The 14,897-nt window shown below is 35.9% G+C and overlaps 1 protein-coding gene across 6 annotated transcripts in view; it reads left to right on the top strand.

The window, feature by feature from the left end:
- Positions 1-14,897, top strand: part of ADAM32 (ADAM metallopeptidase domain 32) — a 197,757-nt gene that overhangs the window by 135,840 nt on the left and 47,020 nt on the right. For all 6 annotated transcript variants that reach the window (XR_014306696.1, XM_082715368.1, XM_082715369.1 and 3 more), the window contains exon 15: positions 14,536-14,641. Coding sequence is in view for 5 of the 6 variants with exons in the window: in XM_082715368.1 (XP_082571494.1) it covers positions 14,536-14,641 (106 nt within the window). In the remaining variant the exon portion in view is untranslated. The remainder of the gene's footprint in view (positions 1-14,535; positions 14,642-14,897) is intronic.

The raw sequence follows: 14,897 nt of genomic DNA, 5'->3' as shown, positions 1-14,897 counted from the left end.
TAATTTATGGACCCTTAGGCTGCTTCCATATCTTGGCTATTGTAAATAATGCTGCTATAAACATAAGGGTGCATGTATCCTTTTGAATTAATGTTTTTGTATCCTTTGGTAAATACCCAGTAGTGTGATTGCTGGATTCTAAGGACCCTAAGAGATTCAGGAATCTCTATACTGTTTTCCAGAGTGGTTGCTCCAGCTTACACTCTCACCAGCCATTCATGAGAGTTCCTTTATCTCCTCACCAATACCCACTGATTCTTGTGTTGTTGATTTTAGTCTTTCTGGCAGGTGTAGGGTGATATCTCATTGTAGTTTTGATTTGCATTTCCCTGGTGATGAGTGATGTTGAGCATCTTTTCATGTGTGTGTTTGCCATCTGCATGTCTTTTTTGGAGAAATGTCTGTTTATGTCTTCTGCCCATTTTAAAAATTGGATTATTTGGTTTTTTGGGTGTTGAGTTGCATAAGTTCTTTATATATTTTGGGTACTAAACCTTTATCAGACAAGTCATTTGCAAATATCTTCTCCCATTCATTCAGTTGCTTTTTAGTTTTGTTGGTTATTTACTTCATTATACAGATTTTTATTTTGATGTAGTCCCAATAGTTTTTTTTCCTTTTATTTCTCTTACCTTAGGTGACATAACTAGAAAAAAGGCACCTCTAAAATTTTTTTCTTAATAAAAGCATTTATAGCATAAATTTCGCTCTAACATCTGCTTTTGCTCCATCCTGAATGTTTTAAAATATTGTGTTTTCTTTTTCTTTTGTATTGAGACTATTTTGATTTGCCGTTTTCTTATTTGGCCTATTGCTTGTGCAGCGGTGTGTTGCTTAATATTTATATATTCAATATTTAGTATTTACATTGTAGATTTTTCGACTGTGTTTTAGTTTTGCTTTTTTTGTAGATTTTTTGGCTGTGTTTTAGTTTTGCTTTTTTAGTTTTGTACTATTGTGGTTGGGAAATATACTTAATATGATTTCAGTCATCTTAATTTTAGAATACTTATCGTTTCTTTTTTAAAAAAAATTTATTCATTTGAGAGAGAGAGAACAAATGAGAGAGAGCACAAACAGGGTGAGGGGAGAGGGAGAAGCAAACTTCCTGCAAAGCAGGGAGCCAGGTGTGGGACTTGATCTCAGAACTCTGGGATCATGACCTGAGCCGAAGGCAGAGGCTTAACTGACTGAGCCATCTGAGTGCCCATTGTTATGTCTCTTTTTACATGATGACATGACCAGGGGATTCTTCTGTACGTACTTGAAGAAAATCTGTATTCTGTTTTTTTTTTTTTTTGGATGAATGCTTTATATATATATACTTCACGTATTCTGAAGTATGCTTCAAGCAAAAAATGTTCTTGTAGAAAAAAAATAACTGAAGGTTTTTTTAAAATTAACATATAATATATTATTTTTTCAGGGGTACAGGTCTGAGATTCAATCTTATACCATTCACAGCACTCACCATTGCACATACCCTCCTTAGAGTCCCATTACCCAGCCACCCCATCCCTCCCACCCCCCTCTAGCCACCCTCAGTTTGTTTCCTGAGATTAAGAGTCCCTTATGATTTGTCTCCCTCCCTGGGGCTCTTATTTAAAATAAAGCATATCAGAGGGGAGATAGGTGGCGGATGGGTGAAATAGTTGAAGGGGATTATGAATACACTTATCATGATGAACACTGAGTAATTATGTGTAGAATTGTTGAATCAGTAAATTGTACATCTGAAACTAATATAACACTAAGTTTACTATGCTGGAATGAAAATTAAAAAAAAAACTTAATAAAAAATAAAATAAAAAAATACATGGAAAAAAATGAAAATGTAACACAACAGTCCAAAACCTTTGGGATCCAGCAAAAGCAGTTCTAAGAGAAGAAGCAAGAAAAATCTCAAGCAATTTAATCTTACACTTATCAGAACTAGAAAAAGAACAACATAAAGCACCTGGATGACTCAGTCTGTTAAGCATCTAATTTCAGCTCAGGTCTTGACCTCAGGACCCTGGGATCCTCACACAGTGTTTATCTTCTGATAACTCCTGGCATATTCATGACTGTGCACTTCCAATCCTTGCAAAAAGCAGTGCTTATCTGCTTGTAGAGATCCAGATATATATTCTTAGATCCAGACTGATTTCGTGGTTCAGAATGGTTTGGTAGATATCCAACTAAATTCAGGGAATTGGTTGAAATGGGGTCCCCTACTCGTCCACCATCTTTCCTAAAAAAAGAAAAATTTTTCTTTTATAGTTATTTTAAAAAATATGTGCAATTGTCCTATCATCATTTTTAATAAAGACTTTTTCATTCATTTGATTTGAAATCTTTGTTAAAAAAAAATCAATTGAGAATGTAGGAGAGTTCCATTTCTGGATTTTCTTCTGCTTCATTGGTCTATCTATCCTTATATTATTGATTACCATAACTTATGGTAAGATTTAAAATCAGGTAATGTAAATTCAACTTTGTTTATTATTTTCAATATTGCTTTGGATTTTCTGAATCCTTTTCATCTTCATTTAAACTTTAATATTGGCTTGCCAATTTCTAAAAAAGAAATGCCATTTAGGATTTTAATTAAGGTTGTATTGAATTTATAGATGAATTCTAGATTATTGACAACAATATAGTGTCTTTCAGACCATGAATATGTTCTTAAAAAATGTTTTTTAGTTTATAGTGAACTTTTTAAAAAAATCTTTATATTATTCCTAACTATGTTTTGGGTTTTGGTGCTGTTGTAAAATAGTATTGCTTTCATGAAACTTGGTTTTCCAGTTGTTTGTTGCTACTAAGTAGAAATACAATTGATTTTTGTATCTTAATCTTTTATCTGGGATCTGATGTAGTGAAATAAACAAAATGACTCTGAATAGTTATAGAGAAGTCCTATTCTAACTAGTCACCAGAGAACATGGAACTGTACAGAATTGTAGGTACAGAACTGTTAAATGACAAAAATATTATATAATAAGAATTCAGAGCACTTGCTCAGAATGAATCATTGTAAAAACAAATTTTGCAACACATTGTGTATATGTGCCTGAAACAAGCAGGTATTCAGGGATTTCAGAGTTATTCTGTCCTATACAAATGCTGATAAAGATGAACAATGGTGATATGAAATTTACTGCTAGAAGCAAAGTGGTTGTTACTTTTTTTTAAACTAAAAATTTGCCTTTCACAGAGATCATTGGAATTTGTTAACGGTCTGCAGTACTTAGATTACTAGTTCTTCTAGTGGTTTTTGTTGACCTTGCATTTTACCACACACACACACACACACACACACACACACACACACACACTTATATCTTTAGAATAAAGAATGTCTTATTTTTAATTTTTCAACCTGTATGCCATATACTTCTTTTTCTTTTTTCATTCTACTGTACAGGGTTAATGTTGAATAAAGTGGTAAAGAATAGTAAAACATCCATGTGTTTTAGTGATTTTGGGTGGAAAGCATTAAGTATTATACTTAGTTAATAAGTATAATGTTACTTGTATGATGTTAGCCATAGGTTTTTCCTGAATGTGCTTGATAAGGTTGAGGTAATTCCCTTCTCTTTCAGATTTTCCATAAATGGGTGTTCAGTATTTTCAAACATTTCCCCCATAATTATTGAGATGAGTATATTTTTCTAATAGTCTGTTAATATGGCAGATTATATTCATTGATTTTACAGGGGGTAAAGAAAACCCCTGCATTTCTAGAATAAAACCCATTATTTATTAGGTATTATTGTTTTTTATATTCTTGGATTTGATTTATTAATATTTTGCTGAGGATTTTTGTCTGTGTTGATGAGGTATATTATAATCTTTTTTGTAGATGTTTTTGTCAGATTTCAGTATGAGAATTATGTTATTAGACTCATAAAATGAGTAACAAAATTCCCTTCTATTTTCTTTTTTTGCTTTTTGTTTTTAAAGATTTTATTTACTTATTTATTTGAGAGAAGGAGAGAGTGCACAAGCAGTGGGGAGTTGCAAAGTGGGAGGGAGAGGGACAAGTAGATTCTCTGCTGAGCATGGAGCCCATGCAGGGCTCCTCTGCAGGACCCTGAGATCACAACCTGAGCTGAAATCAGCAGTTCGACACTTAATCAATTGAGCCACCAAGGTGGCCCGTTCCATTCTATTTTCTGAGAACATTATTTTTTCACTAAGTATTTGATAAAATGTCCTTCACTGTTTCCCCGCTTAACAACAATTGGCATTCATCTGTGAACCTTTGTTGGAGAGCGTTTATGGAAGCTATGGGACCTACCACCATATGCTAAGAGACTTGGAAGGAGCCTCCCCCACCTGTGCATTGGATAATAAGCATATAGGAACCAGCTATGGACGTGGCTGTGGACCCTGCAGTGGCTTGTGAACTTGTTTGATGCCTCAGGGCCACAGTCTAGCAGTGTTTGGAAAATACTATCTTAGACAATCACCCTGATGAGAGAGACTTTGTGGAAGTCCAGTTTTCCAGAAGAGAAGTTCTAACCCATCTCTGGAAAGCAACAACAACAACAAAAACTGGATGCATTTGGAGAGCTTTAGTGCCAGACATGTAAAAGCAAAAGCAGTCTGTCAGCACTCAGCCTGGTGTGTTACAGGATTGAGAGAAGTCCTATGTGCTTAATAATTCTGCTACAAAAGGGAGCAAGAAGATGGAGCATGTCTGAAAAAGCCTCAGAATCCCTAGGAGAGCTGATGGAAGGTATTTCATAAAAACAGTTTATCTTGCTCATTGAACTTAATTCAGAGTAATTGTTTTAAGGAAGTTCAGTGAGCTACAAGAAAACACAGAAAGTACAAATGAAATAACACTGAACAAAATGAGAAGTATTTTGAAGATTTTATTTATTTGAGAGAGAGAGAGAGAGAGAGAGAGAGTGCGAGCAGAGGGAGGGGCAAGGGGAATAGAGAGGGAGTCTCATGCAGAGTGCCTGCTGAGCACAGAGCCTGATGTGTAGGGCTCAACCCTATGACTCTGAGATTATGACCCAAGCTGAAATTGAGAGTCAGATGCTCAACCAACTGAGCCACCCAGGCACCCTCAAAATGAGAAGTTTAACAGAAATCATTGAAGGGAATCAAATGAAATTCCAGAGCTGGAGAATACAGTGAGTGAAATGGGAAATACAATGGATAGCATCAACAGCAGAGCTGATCAAACAGAAGAAAAAAAATATGTGAGTAGAATAATTGGATAATCTGAAATTATCCAATGAAAGAAAAACAAAGAAAAAAGTAAAAAAGAATAAAGAAAATCTGTGTGATCCATGGCATACCACCAAAAGCAACAAGGGTCATAAGGAAAAGAGAAGGAGACAGAAAGCTTATTTAAAGAAACAATGGGTAGAAATCATATGACTCATTAGATGCAGAAAAAGCAGTTGACAAACTATAGGATATTTTAATGGTGCAAATGTCAACAAATTCCTGGATATTTTGGGTTTCTTGTGTCTTTGCATTTTCTGCATATTTGATAGAGTAGTATTGTCTTCCAGACTTTATGGACTAGTTTTGATAGGGAAATACCTTTACTTGTGGGTGAGTGTGTTGCGGGGCATTCTTCAGTGGAATGTAGAGATTACAGCTCCAGGGCAGGCCCTGTGGCACAGTCTCTATGCAACTTCTTCAGCTGAGGTCAGTGTCAGCAAAAATTGCAGGAGTCCTTAGATGGCCAGAGCCGTGGCAAGGTTGTTGGGTTCTTCAGTGAGGTGATGGTGGTGGTGATGGTGGCAGTGGCAATGGTGTCTGATGCACAGTGCCTCTGTAATAGTGATAGGGCTGAGCACCTTACAGAGTGAAAGCATGTCAAGGTCTGGGCCCCTGGCTAGCCAGACTGTCAGTGGCTCTGCTGCTTCAGGTACAGGTGTTCTTGGAGGATTCATGGTAGCAGGGACTGGAAAGCATGTGCTCACTGAGCAACAGTGGACCCAGGGTCTATTTGAGTAGCACACAGGGACAGTCGCTCTTGTGTCTAAAATGTGGGTGCATGTGGAGTAGCTATAGTTCTGGGGTCTGGAAACACATTTCCAAATGTTTGGAAAGATGTGTGGCAGCCCTGATTCTGGGACAGCAGAACATTAGCTTTTTCTGAGTGAGGCATAGCGAGGTCTCCTTATCTGGAGGGTCAGCAGTGGTGATGACTGTTGATTACCTCAATGGTAAAAACTACCAGTGTCTTTCTGGAGCTCCAGGTAAGCACTGGACTTCTCTACTGTGAAAGGTGTGGGATGTCTATGGCTGTCATGGGGATTGTTGAGGTCCCCAGTGGTAAAATCTGCCAGTGTCTTCTGAAGCACAGGCCACTGGGTTCTATAGTGGCATCTGTTGCATGTTACTGATAGCTCCCATGCATCTTTGTTCTAGTTGTTTCCAGGTGTCTCCATTAATTTGATCTCCCCAATAATTCTTTCTGTTCAGTTATTCTCCTTTTTTTTTTTTTTGTTCCCCATATTGCTGTTAAGTTCTTAAATGGTACTCTTGAGCTCTTCCAGGGCTATTTTCATTTGTAGATAGCCATTCTTTTTTTTTTTTTTTTTTTTTTTTTTTTGTGAAGGGATGAAGGCTGGCATTCTTACTTTGCCAGCCATCTGGCCGACCTCATTCTTCCTCAGTAGAATTTTTTTTAAATGGAAGAGAGGTAAATATATGTCCTTAGCTTACTAGATCTTCTTAGTTCATTTCTTTCTTTCTTTCTTTTTTTTTTTAAGTTTTTATTTATTTATTTGACAGACAGAGATCACAAGTAGGCAGAGAAGCAGGCAGAGAGAGAGGAGGAAGCCGGCTCCCCTGCTGAGCAGAGAGCCCGATGCGGGGGCCCGATCTCAGGACTTTGGGATCATGACCTGAGCTGAAGGCAGAGGCTTTAACACACTGAGCCACCAAGTGCCCCCTTAGTTCATTTCTTGATAAAATGTGTAATATAATCTTAATAAGAGAAATCAAGGCCTCAGAAATACTTTTCATAAATTACTTTCTAAATGTTAGTATTAAGAGGGAGTTAATTCATTTAACTAATGTTTGACCCCAAACTCCTAGACTCAAAACCTGTCAAACATTTTGAGTTCAGATGATGCCCCAGGAAAACTTTGTAAGTGGTACACTGGTTGGTATGACTCACAGAAGGAAGACAGGGACTGTTTTGATAGTACTTGTGCTATTGACTGCTACTGATAGTTCTTGTGATAGTACTTGTGCATTTGTCTTAGATAAAATGAAGTTGTCTTAGAAACAGAAATGGTGCTATGGTAGAATTTATAAAGGTGAGAATAAGATCAATAAGAAGTGTCAGGACTTATATGATGGAAAACAAGTATTCAAAGTGGTCATTCAACTGAGTATGTGTGATCTCATGAATGTAATAGATTAGCTTATAAAGTATCTGTAAGATTGCTCATGTTAATAGCTGAGCTCACTTAACTCAGTATTGCAAACTCCCCAATTTCTGAAATATATTTACATAGGTTTAGCTGGCTACCTGAGCTCCCACTGGTCTTCAAATACTGGCTCAGTTTGGAACCGTCTATGGATCAATCTGATCTTCCTGTTACTAATAAACAGGACTGGAAGAGATTATGCTGAGTGAAATAAGTCAAGCAGAGAGAGTCAATTATCATATGGTTTCACTTATTTGTGGAGCATAACAAATATCATGGAGGACATGGGGAGTTAGAAGGGAGTTGGGGTAAATTGGAAGGGGAGGTGAATCATGAGAGACTATGGACTCTGAAAAACAATCTGAGGGGTTTGAAGTGGTGGGGGCGTGGGAGGTTGGGGTACCAGGTGGTGGGTATTATAGAGGGCACAGATTTCATGGAGCACTGGGTGTGGTGAAAAAATAATGATACTGTTATGCTGAAAATAAATAAATGAAAAAGAAACTAAACAAAACAAAACTGTGGCATCTGGTATAGAGTATTTTGTATGGGACGCTCATTCCTAAAGTGTTTTGGTTTACCACAGTGGCAATTCCCTTTATTGGTTAAAGAATAACTTGTTATTACACAAGTACAGTGGTTCAAAAGTTTTTTTTCTTTCTCATATAATATTCCAGAGGTAGGTATGTTGTTAAAGGCATCTCAACAACGTGGCTCTATGGCATTTTCCAAGAATCTGTCGTCTTTCTTCTTGCTCAGCCATACCTTGTGTCTCTGGTAGAAAATAGTTTCCTGTACAAAATCTTTATACCAGCCTATGGAATCAAGAAAAGAGGAAATGAAACTGTAACTACCTTTTATTTACTGCCATTAACTTGATGTTTTGGGTATATAATGTCTGCTGATTTTCCAAGGGCTAGAACCTCATCACATAACCACATCTGGTTGCAAGAGAGTCTGAGAAATCCTTTTTTTAGCTTGGTGTTTGTTGCCCTGCTAATAATAAAAAACTTCTATTACTAAACGAAAAAAAAAAAAAAGGAGTGGATATTGGGGGCAATTGCCAGTTTCTGTGTTATGTTTCCTTTCTCTTTAGCTCAGCATTAGTCATTAGAAGTTATGGTAGCAGGATACTCTTCCTATTAGTGATGTTTGTCTGGAGTGCCAAAGTTTATATAGAGAAGACAGAGATCAGTATGGATCAAAATGTCATGAACTGTTCTATTGATGATAAGAAGCAAGATTCCACAGTAAACTTCTAGAATCATCTTTTTCTGTAGAGATCTCCATTAGGATTTTCTTAGTACCACTTTCCAGGAACCATCCAATATCCACATGGTTACTGTGGGAAATATCCTATTAGTACAATATGGTCTTATTAATACCTTTATTCATATTTGATTATACTGCAGTGGGTACCTAATCAGGCCTGGCCCAATTGCAATACTTTCCAATCTTGATACAGTCAGTCCGTGTTAAGGTGAGCATCTGACTCATGTTAAGGGAGTTGAGGAAGTTCTAAATCTCTTTTCTGGAACTTCTAGACAGTTGAGCCAAGAGAAAGTTCACTCTAAGGACACCAGACTATCAAATATAAAGCTCTAGAGTTTTTGGGAGCTATGCTTTTGAGCATATGGAGAAAGATGGGCCTAATGGAATAGCAGGAAGCTGGAGGGTAAATGTAAATGAAAACAGGAGAAAGATAAATTACCTATATTTCTTCTTCCAGTGATAGTGTAATAAGTTATATTCATTACTCTTCTGTTCTTGGTCTCATTTTTTTAAGTGAATTTTTTGTATTTACTAGAAATGATATTTCTCCATCATTTCAGCTGATGTACAGTAGTGATCTATAGTTTATTGGAGGTAGAAAAACATTATAGGTCAAGGGGCTTCAGATTCAGTAAGTTTATGCTTACTTATCTTACATGCCTTTTAAGACTGTTTTGGAAGCCATGAGGAAAAGATTTCTACTCTCCCCTCTCATCCATTTGTGGAAAATTTAATTAGTTTTATCTGCAAATTCTTTGAAAAATGTAGGATTTATATTGCTTCTTTCAATAAAAATATTTTTGGGACTACAAAACAAAATATAATGAAATTAGTGTGTTTGACATTGGAAACATAATTTAGAAGATATCACTAAGAAGTTTGTTTCAAATACCAATCTCTAAAAATCTCTTTTGCCTCAAATAGGATAGGTATAATTCATGTTGGAGGTCTTGGTTTTGGATGTCAAACTCATAAGGAAGAAAGATTATGGGGTATAGTTACCTAAGGTGTTGATTTTTTCATTCACTCAATAAATATTTATCTAATACCTTAATTGGGCATGGCACTACTCTTCTAGCATTAGAAACCCAATGATGGACAAGACAAAAAAAAAAGATTTCTATTGTTATGGAAGTTATAGTCCAGTGAAGGGTTCAGGCAGTAAACACAAAAAGGAGGACAGTGTTGCTGAACTGTGATGAACCAAGCTGAGTAAAGATTATGTAAGAAAACTGGATTTTATCCTTGGTTTGAATAGGAAGCCATTTGAGATACTTAAATCAGAGACCGATACATGATTTTTATTTTTTATTTGTTAAAAATATGACTCTGATTTGTGGTATGCAGAATGTACTACAGTGGAGAAGGGAGGTAGTGAGTCAGTTAGGAGGCTTTTATAGAACATTAGAAGAGAAAATCATGATCACTCAGGCTAGACTTGGGGCCATTGAGTAGGTGAGACATGATCATATTCTGGTGTATTTAGGAAATAGTGTCAACTAAGACTTAGATTTGGTGGTAGAAGCAGGTAGTGAGGAGAAGAAAGAAAATCAAGGATGATTTCTGCTTTGCCCTGAACATCTGGTTGACTAATGGTCCTAAAAACTGAAGTGAGGAAATCTAGGAGTAAATCAGAGTTTGGTTTTAGGATATTTAAACTGTGGATGCCTGTTAGTCACAAGATGAAGTTGAGTCAGATATCAGATTATGAAAGCTAAAATTTTAGCTAACATTTCAGTGGCTCTGTTTATTCTAGTTGAGATGGGTAGCCATCCAACTGGAAACATAAGCTAGTAGTCTCTAACAGTTGTCAAGTAGTATAACCTCAAACTTCCTAATGCCCAATGGTATTTATGAGGATTGCCTAAATTATTTGCAATAATTATCCCAAATTCACATTTACTGCCCTAGTACCAGCCATGCACAAGTATCTATGCCAGTGAATTCACTATTTAATTGTACTTCATGGCGTTTGGTACTAGAATACAGGGAACCTAAATACACTATTTGGACTATGGAAGGACAGATTCTCTTAGTAGATTTGGTCAGTATACTGAATACAAGGGAACATTTTGACATACGACATCACATTTGCAAAGTGTTGCCCTGTTGGTGTTTCCATCTCACCCTAGAAAACCCACACTGATCTTAGAGAAAATTCCTAAACTAATGAAAGAGGGTATTTAAGAGAGAAATTAATAATAAAGTTTATTGATAACTTTAGATGCAATAGATGGACTAATGAAAAAATAGGCTCGACAAAGAACACCCACTTTCAACAGAATTCATCTGACTACAGATCTTTCTCAAATTATGATGGGGTTATATCTTGATAAATCAAGGATTTAATACACTTAACCTACTCAACATCATAGTTTAGCCTGCCTTCTCTTGGAGGTCCTCAGAAAGAACATTTCATTAGCCTATAATAGGGAAAAGTCACCTAACACAAAGCCCATTTTGTAATAAAGTGTTGAATATCTCATATAATTTTTGAATTTTTGAATACTATAAAAATAGAATTCTTATATGTGTACAGAAAGGTTATAATTGTATTGGTTGTTTACACTTACTGTTGTGTGGGTGACTGGGAATTGTGACTTGCTGCTGCTGCCCAGCATCACAAGTGAGTATCCTACCACTTAGCCCAGGAAAAGATTAATGAGCAAAGGGGGAAAAAGAGAAAGAAGCAAACCAAAAATTGGATCCTTACCTATAGAGGACCAACTGATGGTTACCAGAAGGGAGGTGGGTGGAAATATGAGTTAAATAGGTGTTGGGAATTAAGGAGTCCACTTGTGATGAGCACTAGGTGTTGTAAGGAAGTTTTAAATCACTATATTGTACACCTGAAGCTAATATTACACTCTATGTTAACTAAATGAAATTTAAATAAAAACTTTAAAAAAGAATTTTGCCTAGCACAGTTACCTTCTCTAAAATTAAACTTGCTAATAATCGCAGCTACCTCATTTATAAAAATAAACAATATCTACTTCAATGGATTGTTACGAGAATTAAGATGATGTTTATTTAGCCACTCTGAATTCCCATCTAATCCTTCTCTGTTTTCTTTTATGATCAAGGGGTTTGGGTTTCTCTTGTTTCTGCTTTCATTAATTACACCCCCCCCACATTCTTTTTCTTTCTTTATCATTTCCTAATTCTCGTTTCACCATTTTGAAACATTGGTCCTTCAAAGGTGACTATTTAGATACCATTAGGAAAAGTGATGTTATTTCTAAGTATTCACAATGTTTAATCAGTTCACTTGTAAATAGAGATATCAGGTTAGGAATGCCAATTCAGGACTTGTTAAACACCAAGATATTGTTCAAGAAAAATCAGAAATTGGATAATTCAGTACCATTTGGAGAGACGATATAAGAATTGTATTTAATCACAGACTAGAGACAGTCCCCAACTTAAAATGGTTCAACTTAACAATTTTTCAGATTTATGATGGTGCAAAAGCAATTTATTCATTTAGTATAAACTGTACTTCAGAACTCAAATCCTTTTTTTTTTTTTTTTTTTTTTTAAGATTTTATTTGACAGAGAGACAGAGGAAACACAAGCAGGGGGAGTTGGGGAGGGAGAAGCAGGCTCCCCGCAGAGTAGGGAGCCTGTTATGAAGCTTAATCCCAGAACTTGAGCTGAAGATAGATACTGAACTATTGAGCCACAGAGGTGTCCCAAGATCTCATTCTTTTTTTGTGGCTGAGAAATATTCCATTGTTTATGTATACCTCATTTTCCTTATCCATTCATCAGTCAGTGGACATTTGAGCTCTTTCCGTAATTTAGCTATTATAAACATCAGGGTGCATGTGTCCCTTTGAATCAGTATTTTTGTAGCTTTTGGGTAGATACCTAGTAGTGTAATTGCTGGATCTTAGAATTGTTCTATTTTAACCCTTTAAGGAACCGCCATGCTGTTTTCCAGAATGGCTGTACCAATTTACATTACCACCAAAAGAGCAAGAGGGTTCCCCTTTCTCTGCATTCTTGTCAACATTTGTTATTTTCTGTGTTATTAATTGTAGCTATTCTTACAGGTGAGAGGTGATACTCTATTTTAGTTTTGATTTGTATTTTGCTGATGATGAGTGATATTGGGCATCTTTTCATTTGTCCATTGACCGTCTGTATGTCTTTGGAAAAATGGCTCTTCGTGTCTTCTGCCCATTTTAATTGGATTATTTTGGGTGTTGAGTGTGTTAAGTTCTTTATCTGTTTTGGATAGTACCCTTTTATCACATATGCCATTTGCAAATATCTTCTCCCATTCCATAGATTGCCTTTTAGTTTTATTGATTATTTCCTTCACTGTACAGAAGCTTTTTATTTTGATACAGCCACAATAGTTTATTTTTGCCTTTGTTTCCCTTCCTTGAGGGGCTATATCTAGAATGAAATTGCTACAGTTGATGTCAAAGAGGTTACTGACTGTATTATCCCCCCTAGAATTTTCATGGTTCATGTCTCACCTTTAGATCTTTCATCTGTTTCGAATTTATTTTTGTGTAGGGTGTAAGAAAGTGGTCTAGTTTAATTCTTTCCATGTTACTATCCAGTTTTTCTAGCATCATTTATTAAAGAGACTGTCTTTTTCCTATGGATATTCTTTCTTGGTTTGTCAAAGATTAATTGACCATATAGATGGGGGTTCATTTCTGGGTGTTCTATTCTGTTCCATTGATCTATGTATCTGTTTTTGTGCCAGTACCATACTATTTTGATCACTACAACTTTGTAATATGACTGGAAGTCCAGAATTGTGATGTCTCCTGCTTTGCTTTTCTTTTTCAAGGCTGATTTGGCTATTTGAGGTCTTTTGTAGTCCCATGCAAATTCGGGATTCTCCTAGTGTATAGGCCTTGGATAATCCCCTCCCTTTGAGTTGGGGCAGAAGCAGTGAATATGTGATGGAATATCATTCCTGTGATTATAGTATATAGTAAAGATAAAGGAATTTTCAAGATGAAATTAAGGCCCATAACTAGCTTTGAGTTAATCAAAAGGGAGATCATTCTGAGTGTGCATGACCTAATCATGTGAGCCCTTTAAAGGATGGGAGATGTCAAAGAGATTCTTCCGCTGGCTTGGAAGAAATAAACTGCCATGTGTGAGAGAGCAATGTGATTAGGATGTGAGGGGAGTTCCTAGAAGCCAAGAGCAATCTCTGGCAGATAGTAAGAAAAGGAAGGTAAGGTTATTTAAAAAACTTGAATTCTACTAACAACCAATGAACTCAGAAGAGGACTTCAGCCTCTGATGAGACTGCAGCCTCAGTCAATAATTTTATTTAGCCTTACGATACTCTTGAGCAAAAAGAGAACCCACTTGTGTGATATTATAAATAGATGTTGTTTTAAGTTCCCAAGATTTTGATAAGTTTTTACACAGTGATGAAAACTAAATATAGTAATGAAGTAAAAAATTGTTAATAGTTTGGCAGTTTTGTTCCCTTCATTTTAGACTTCCTGAAGATACAGTTAGGTTTATTTAGTGAGAATTTATTATAAACCTGGCTTTTTATGAGCTCCTATTCATAACATAGGAAAGCAAGTATAGTTTTCTTGTATTAGCTCTCTATAGCCTTGCTTCAGAGACCACTCTCATGGCTTATGCTTCTATAATTGTCCTTACACTTCATGATATCTTTTGTGATGGAAATGAATGAAAATGAAACAAAAGGAGTTATAACCTTATCACTTTAATTCTCTTTCCTTATAATCTCACTAGGAAAACTTCTGAGAAGTTTCTGGGTACAGAAGGCAAAGCAAACATATAATATATGAGGGAATGGACTAAGATAAAAAAAAAGGGAGTTTTAACCCAAATATATTTCTAATGTTGGCAGGTTCAGAAAATGCACCATTTGCCTGCTATGAAGAAATACACTCTCAAGCTGATAGGTTTGGGAACTGTGGTAGAAAAAGAGGTGAATATAAATTCTGTGAATTGAGGTATGCAATGCAAATACTAAAGATACTTTTCTTATGTTCCTATAAGATTCTATTTTCAGTTTTTTCTATATATGTCATTCATTCCAGTGGTTTCAATTATCACACATAAGTATGGGAGTGAATCTTAAATCAGATTCTGTAGCCCTGACATCTTTCTTATGCTACAGGCCTAAATTTATGTCTAATTTTTATACATTTGTATGTGGGTGATCATTAGGCTTCTAAATTCAATCCAAGATTGAACATAATAATATCC

The sequence above is a fragment of the Mustela nivalis genome (assembly GCF_964662115.1).
Source record: "Mustela nivalis genome assembly, chromosome: 20".
Classification (NCBI taxonomy): Eukaryota; Metazoa; Chordata; class Mammalia; order Carnivora; family Mustelidae; genus Mustela; species Mustela nivalis.
The sequence above is the reverse complement of the archived record's forward strand: the minus strand, read 5'-3'. Positions and strand labels throughout refer to the sequence as shown.